The 8361-nt window shown below is 39.5% G+C and overlaps 1 protein-coding gene across 1 annotated transcript; it reads right to left on the bottom strand.

Moving 5' to 3' along the window:
* Positions 1 to 593: 593 nt before the first annotated feature.
* LOC149302721 (transmembrane protein 19) lies at positions 594 to 7108 on the bottom strand. The gene is made up of 6 exons (XM_089482192.1): positions 6979 to 7108; positions 4284 to 4397; positions 3763 to 3900; positions 2314 to 2568; positions 1018 to 1227; positions 594 to 757 (listed from the first exon to the last, which is right to left on the bottom strand). The coding sequence occupies exons 1-6, from the start codon at positions 7106 to 7108 to the stop codon at positions 594 to 596; spliced, it is 1011 nt and encodes a 336-aa protein (XP_089338318.1).
* Between the last annotated feature and the right edge of the window lie 1253 nt (positions 7109 to 8361).

Raw genomic sequence — 8361 nt, 5'->3', positions numbered from 1 at the left:
AAAAAAAAAAAAAAAAAAAAAGGAGTAAAATAGTTCTGAATTTGGCTTATATAATGCAGTTAGTTTTGTAAGTCGTCTCGCTGATTTAACCATTAATTTAGACAGGTCCAGCTCAGTCCTTCTTGATGCAGTTCAATGAGATTTGCCCACCAATACAATGCACTATGCAGGGACAACTCAGAGAAACTTGGTTAGCCCCTCCTAATCCAATAGCTAGTGTCTCAATAGAGAAAAATTTAACAGACTGCTTTAATGTGTGAATAGGCAACAAAATCACTAGTTTCCGTTCACCATCCCAAAGCCTTGTTTTAGCTGTCCACGAAGCAGCAACTGCCAACAAACTGATGCACTTTAACCTCAACATTATATTTAAATATTTAATATTCCAGATATTACATCTCAAATAAAAGCTTATTTCTGTTTAGCATTCAGATTTGTCTTCACCCACAGTGTGCTCATAGCTTAAAAATGCTATATGTTTTCAAATCAGCTTGGTTGGCTTTTTTACAACTATTTTTTACTACCCTCACAACCTTAAACACAAAAATATTCATGACTGATTTTTTTTCGTGCTGATGTTAACAAATACAGTTTCAGACCCTTGGCCAAAAAGTCCATGCAGCACCAGGAAGCAGCAGAGCTATGAAGATGGAGGAGAACAGGTTCACTGCACTATTGTCCAATATTGGTTTCCCAGAAATCAGCTTTGAGCTACTTGATGGGTGGTTGACAACCTGTCCTGTTTTTTCATCATAGCCTGCAAGAAAAGAACGCAACAGTTATTTAACCCTCAAAAGTAACATTAAAAGGGAACATCTGAGAGAACAATGCTTCATATACTATTAGCTATATATATATATATATATATATATACACACATATACATACATACATACATACATATACACACACAATGTATACAGACCTTTAAATTACAAAGATAACTAAACATTTATATTTCATGGAGAAATTGTTTAGAATGTACAGAACGTGCTGAAGGGGTCAGTTTTAGCATACCTGAATATTGCATGATTGCTCCCAGGTACGAGTCTATAAGTGAACCAATCAGTCCAGCCATTGCACCATATATCATAATGGGCCACTGCGGGGCTGCAATATCCAAATCATGCACAAAAAGAAGCTGAGTAACAAAATAGGCTATACCAACACTCAAGCCACCAAGAAGGCTTGAAATAATGCCTACTAGAGTAACGCCTCCATTAGTACCTAGAAAGAAAAGCAATACAATATATTAGTGTGATCAACACACAAGATGTTTGTTTTTTTGTCAGGGTTCTTCTTCAAAAACAACCAAAAACAACCTCTTTACAAATCTCAAAAACTCAGTTAGGGGGACAGTTTAATATCTCTAACAGGCCTCCCAAAGAAGAATGACTAATCCGAGTGCTTTCATATGGAAAGAAAGAAAACAAATACCATGGCCCAACAATTCATGTCATTGATTGTCTGCATGAAGACAACGGGAGAGCTTTTTGCACATGTTCACAGTGATCTGAATAGGGCTTGCAATGAGGTCACAAGCAAGAAAATGTGTTTGGCAAACACACCTACAGCACAGAAGATAGCTAGAGGGGCAAATGCATTTGGGAAGGATTCTGAATGCCCTCATGCATTTGGAGAAGGGACCATGACAATTTTTAAAGGGACCTTTCAGTCGTCATATGTGTTAAAGTGACTGTGATGGATGGAGTCTTCATTTAAAGCAGGGCACGACAAAGCCCGGGCACCAGTTCGCCATGGTGACTAGAAACCACTTTCTGGCCCACATGGTTTTGTGGGACAAGGGGTTAAAAACTGGCCGGGGCTGCAGGGGCAAAGTGGTGAGGCGCCCAGCTAGGTTTACGTACATTGGGTGACCTCATGGTACCTGTGCCTCCAAAAGAAAGCGTAGACGCCGATGGCAGAAGAAAGGCAGCGGCGTAGAAGTCTCCATGATGTGAGAGGGGGAATAGTGTAGTGTAGGGTCAGTGTGTATATGTGTAGTCAGTATGTCTACTGAATTGTAGTGCCAGATTCAGTGTTTATGGGTGCATAGTGTGAAATTTTTATAGATGTACCGTGTTAGCCAGTGTGTGTGTGTATGTTGTTGGTAAGTGTGCACATGTGGTATTAGTATGTTACCGTATGGCATTTGCATCAGTGTGTATGTCGGCATATAGTGTGTGTATTAGCATGTATGTACATAGGTGCAGAGTGTTACAGTGTGTTACTGTATGGTATTAGTGTGTGTAAGAATAATGGTAAAACATAAGCGCATTTCTAATAGTTTAGGAGATGCTATGCATGTCTCACCGACAGGAACTTTCTTCCAGGTTGTTATTAATCGAGGAGAACCTTTACTTAGCACTGGTGCTATCTCAGAAGCCCATGTATCTCCGGCTGAACATGCCAAGGCTCCTAAGAGTGACAAACACATCCAGGAAGCAGTGTACTCCTTGGAAAAATCTATCGGTATTTCACCAGGGCCATTTTCAACCATGTAGAGTAGAGCCAGTTCTGCAGGGACACCACCATTACAGAACACTTGTACCCAGTTTCTCTGCCCACCTGAGAAACAAAATAATTTAAAAAATCTTATAGCTGCAATATTTTCACATATATCTGGTACACTAAGAATAATGGCACATCTCAAAAATAGTCAAAATAGAACTCTTGCACCAAGTCATCCAGTGTTTAAGGTTACATTGGGACCACTATAATTAAAAGGATATGCATATATACAGTACATAAAATGCAAAATTGCATTGCTTACAACGTCAAGGTATAGTATAGTATAGGGCTGCAACTAACGATTATTTTCATAATCGATTAGTTGGCCGATTATTATCAGGCTTGCCACACTACCTCCCAGATGTCACATACCCCCAGATATGCCACACTGCCCTCCCCACATATGCCTTATACCCCCTGATATGCCTTATACCCCCAGATGTCACTCCATCCTCCCCAGATATGCCTTCTACCCCCCAGATATCCCATAGTGCCCTCATAGATTCACAGACTCGTTCACAGCACACTGACGCAATAAGTTTATAAATAAATACAGGATTAATCTTCTCTGCCCCAGGATTTAGATTCCCCTTAGTTTGCCCCCCCTTTACCTCTAACTGCACCTTAAGTTAACTTTATTCAATTAATTAACTCTCAGTCCTCAGCATTAAATTAATTCTAAAGACCCCAATAACCATAACTGCCCCTAAGTTAACCCTGAAGACCCCAATAACCATAACTGCCCCTAAATACCCCATTAACCATAATCTCCCCTAACTTTCAGCAGCCCAAATATTAATGTTATACTCACAGTTAACCATGTGGACGCTATAGGAAATGGGCAGGGCCAATCGGCAGTGTCACTGCAGGGAGGGAGTGGGAAAAGGGGGTGGGGCCAATCAAAGTGACTGCAGGGAGGTACTGGGGAAAGGGGCGGGGGCAATCGTCAGAGTGACTGCAGGGAGGGACTGGTAAGTAGTAACTGCTGTGAGTCACACTGAATGAAACGGATTATAAAACGAGGGGTAATTTTAAGTGCATTTGCTCTGAAAAAAACCCTCATTTTATAACCGCTAAAAATCGTTTCAACTAATCGATAATGAAATTCGTTGGCAACGATTTTCATTATCGATTAGTTGTTGCAGCCCTAGTACAGTAGACTGAGTCAAAAAAATAAAAGACTATTAAAATATGTTCCCATTAACACTTTGAAGAAAAGAAGTCTCTTCAGAATGAATATATCCTCATTACCTTCTTTATACTCTGAGTCAAAACGTTTCTTAATTTCTCCCTTCCATTTAGTGAACTTGGAGCAAGTGACAAAGAAAACCAATAAAGATGAGAAAAAACTATAATTGGCCACAGTGAGGATGAACCCGACAAGTAGTGCTGTAAGGCAAGAAGCATATTGTTACTACTGGTGTATTTTACCCAAATAAAACACATTTTTAAACACACAAAATAAACTTTAAGTAGCAACATTTTTTACAAACTGTCTAATCTATCTTTGGGGGGGGGGATTGCTAAAACAAATGGGTGACAAACTATAAAAAAAAAATTCAGAGAGTCTAAATGTTCCATAATGCCAATATGGTTAGTTGTGCCTACTACATCAAACAGTATTAGCCACATGGCCTTTAACAGAGATGCTTCAAACCAGCAGCGAACGAAATCTTCTGTGCAAGGGTATTTTCTATGTACAGCGGTAACAACATAACATTTAAAACCCATGAATGCAGTTACTTTAATAAATGCGATTTAGAAAAACACACCTCCAAGGGCTCCGCTGTTATCCAAGCTCTTCTTTTTTATCCCATGGGACGTAACAACAATTGGAATGACCACAGAAACCAGCCACCGCCAAGGAGAGATGGGCCTAAGCGTTCCTGATTCATGAATAAGCAACAATGCATATGATGAAGATTACACTGCTCTTTGGGAACATTCACGATTCAAAAAGAGAATGATTATCTTTCGGATTTTCATTTGGAAAACAATAGTGTGTTATTCAGCGCCGGCAGAAACTTTTTCAGTGATCTTGACAGTTTCAGTACGGTAAGGGGAAACTAATTCACGGAAATCTTCCCTGAAAGAAAATCTAAAATGTTCAGCTTGGACAATACTTTCTAATCTTGAGCAAGTAAACCAGCATCTTATGGGCTCAGTTTTTAATAAGTGGGGTAAAGTTAGAGTAAAAGTACACAAAATTTTAAATAATTAAAGTTTTCTATTCAAATGCAGACTGTCATTCTAGTTTTGAATGCAATAGAAAGAGGAGAAAAAGTATAAACTTGTTTAACATGTAAAAATAAATAAAAAGGCAGTGACAACTTAACGTTGATATATGCATGTTTAAACATAAAAACGCTCAAGTTGTATAGGTACAGTATAACAGATGCGGACCTCATTCTTATATGAGGCAAAGAATTTACATACCTACATCCCTTCCTCCAATGGTCACAAAACAAACAAACAAAACTAAAGCCATTTTAATTGGTTGCATTTTATAAACAACTGAACAATGCTGCTTATTGTTTATTAAATAAAGTATCTGTCATGCCATTTATTACACACGACTGCCCCCCTATAAGACTCCACTTGTTCAGGGTCAGCGGAACATAATGATCTGCCATTGCAAATTGTAACTAGTAGAAATATGTTCCTCCTGGAGGCGCTCAGCAAGTTATTGTGTAGCAAATGTCAAAAATCTTTCCAGATTTTTGCTGATAGATATATACCGTATTTGCTCGATTATAAGACGACCCCCCCAAAATCTGAATATTAATTTATGAAAAAAAGAAAGCCTGAATATAAGACGACCCTATAGGAAATTTTTTTTTACCAGTAAATGTTAATTCATGTAAACTATGTGAACAATTGTTTGTTAATAAAAGCTATGAGTGAGAAAAATATTTTGTTTTTATTTCCTTTTTTTTTTTCAACCTGCCCTCCCAGTTATGCACATCTGCCCCAGGCTTGCCACTCTGCCCCAGAAATGCCTTATACCCCATGTATGCCACTGTGCCCCATGATACGCCTTTTAACCCTCTAAGTGCCACTCTGCCTCCAGAAATACCTTATACCCCTAAATGCCACTCTGGCATTTAGGGGGTTAAAAGGCATATTATGGGGCAGAGGGTATAGGGCATTTCAGGAGGCAGAGTGGCGTATAGACGGTTAAAAGGCATTTCTGGAGGCAGAGTGGCATTAAGGGGGTTAAAAGGCATTTCACAGAGCACTCTGCCTCCAGAAATGCCTTATGCCCCCTATTTAACACTCCCTCCCCCTCCCTCCTCCAAACTTACCGGTGCTTCCGAGTCCCCCGGTGCTTAGTCCGGGCAGCGTGTAGAGCTACACAGGAGGATCCAGGTCTGGATCTTAGTCTCATAGTCAGACCTATTTGAGGTCTGATTATAAGACGACCCCGATTATAAGACGAGGGGTATTTTTCAGAGCATTTGCTCTGGAAAAAACCTCGTCTTATAATTGAGCAAATACGGTGTATATATATATATATATATATATATATGCTCTAGGTCAGTCTCCTACAAAGCCGCAGGCAGAACACAAGGGAAGTGAAAACATTCTAGTTGCACCGACAATGGCGTTCAAATGCCACCAGTATTTTTAAATTGACACTATAATTCAACAAGGTTTTGGACCGATTAAACCAAGAAGTCATAAGATAAACTGGTGAAGAAGTGAACGGAAGTTTCCACAATTACGTAGTGATTAGAATGCTTGCTTAAGCAAAAAGATGTGCCAGATCAGATAAGAATGACTGGGTTTTACCCACAAGAATGTTTTCATTCCTACTGATTTATTAGGTTGTCTTTGCCAACGCAAATTCAATTTGGCCGTGAATTTAGACTGGATTTTATAGCGGAGAATATGCAACTTAGAGTGTATATAAACTATTATAGTTATTCCTAGCAGACATACTGTTGGCAGCGCAACGCAATTTAATGCGGTTTATCTCTTTGTAGTTTCTTGATTTCATGCCCCAATAACTTAATTTAAATTACAGAGGCTTGATAATTTACCATTTCTTAAATGCTAAGTGACAACTAAACAGATCCAGTCAACTGACATCAACGTAGTCAGCGGAAATCAATCAGAAAAGGTATATTTTGGACACAAACGTATATTTTGGACACAATTGCGTCAACATCAGTGCCTTCTCAAGGGCAACTTGCCAAGTTTTCAGGATAACACTTAGTAGTACACCACATAAAAAAATTTAATATACACGCCAATTTGTTCAATCCGAAAACTTGGCCAGAGTTCAGCCCCAAAGGGCAAAGTCAGACATTTCAGCACATTCACAACAACTGATTCAAATAATTCTGAATGTTGTCTATGATTAAAGAATCATTTTCCATGTTTCAGGAAAAAAAAAAACATTTTGTATACAAGCTTTAGTTTACAGATTTATTGACACACTTTAAAATAATCAAACGGGCTTACCGTAGTATGTACTTGCCGTAATGGATATTATCCAGAAGGATAAGGATACGCATAGGATCATGCACAGAATGATTATATTCATCATCATGTTTACGTAATCCTTGTACAGGTCGTCCTGAATAAACCGCATGAGGATAGCTCAACAGATCACCTAACACAGCAAACAACAGGGGTTAGTGATGCGGCGCACACGGATAGTATAAAAAGACACCAATCGTTTAAACGATGCAATCTTTATGGCTCCGTTACTGATTAATGTCCCCTATATGTACAATACACTAGATTGGAAACTTTACAGCTTGGGGCTAAATGTGGCAGTTGGCTATGTGCCATGTTGACAGTGGCAACCTTCAAATACAAAAGGCTTTCAATGGCACCGACAGTGTGTGTGGGGGGGTGCAAATTGCTGTCTATCTACGACATCTAAACCCCTGGCAAGCACCACCGGTTACCGTGAGCACCTGAGAGGTTACACGGTATACACAGCAGCACTAAACATTAGCTAGCAGAATCAATTACACTTTGTAGCCAGTGCAAAGCGCATTAAGAAGCAGGCTGTTGTTGGTTTGGGATTGGACAGCGCAGGTCATTAACATGTCAAAAATGTATATACAAAAGCTGAGATTTACTGTTAAAATTCTCAATGCTCCACACAGCTCACTTGTAAAGAAAAGAACCAAAATGATAAAAATTTGAAAATGATTAGAAAAAAAAAAATATTTTTTTTTTTTTTTTTTTTTTTTTTTTTAAGGCTGATATCGCCATAAAGGTTTAATAAGAAATGTACCCCTTTAGTAAATAAACCTTCGAAGGTAAAGTCGCACTAAATGGTTATACGTTTTACTACGCAATACCCCAGCCTGAGTGGAGAAGACGAACACACCCCAACATACGCAGGGTAACCAGGGCAATCCCATGGCAGTAAACAACAACAAAAATGTATCCGTTTACCTGGCTCGGTTTATCCAATCCGTGTTTGCTCCTCCCTTCTCTCCGGTAAGAGTGCTGAGAAACTTGCACAGAAGTAGCCATCCCTGCGCTTCCGAAGGGAAGGTACACACGGAGGTATCCGCCGCTCAGCTCGTGGATTTCACTCACTTCCGGTAGACTCGAGCGAGGTCTAAACAAAAGAGACGCCATTGCCAAAAAAGTCGCGTATACTTTCACAATGTGCAGAGCAATATGGGGATCTTGGCAGGTTGTACCCGATTACGAATGTCTCCATCGCAATGACTTAAGGCGTAGAAGCCAATTAACAAACCTCGCTTCGGGGTCAGAACCGTTAACATGAGAGGCGACAGCTGGTTAGGGGTTAATTTGATAGTTTCGCTTCCGGTTTCTAAACATTTCTTAAGATTTCCCCTTTTACCCTGTAATTTGCAA

Source organism: Sceloporus occidentalis, unplaced genomic scaffold, assembly GCF_023333645.1.
Source record: "Sceloporus occidentalis isolate IW3139 unplaced genomic scaffold, rSceOcc1.0.p SCAF_17, whole genome shotgun sequence".
NCBI lineage: Eukaryota > Metazoa > Chordata > Lepidosauria > Squamata > Phrynosomatidae > Sceloporus > Sceloporus occidentalis.
The sequence above is the reverse complement of the archived record's forward strand: the minus strand, read 5'-3'. Positions and strand labels throughout refer to the sequence as shown.

Bases quoted from the DNA above. Each gene is read 5' to 3' on its own strand.
- LOC149302721 (XM_089482192.1), bottom strand. From the start codon at position 7,108: ATGCGGTTTATTCAGGACGACCTGTACAAGGATTACGTAAACATGATG. The intron at 3,901-4,283 runs GTGTGTTTTTCT...CTTGCCTTACAG, and splicing joins TAACAGCGGAGCCCTTGGAG to CACTACTTGTCGGGTTCATC. The intron at 2,569-3,762 runs GTAATGAGGATA...TTTGTTTCTCAG, and splicing joins TGACTCAGAGTATAAAGAAG to GTGGGCAGAGAAACTGGGTA.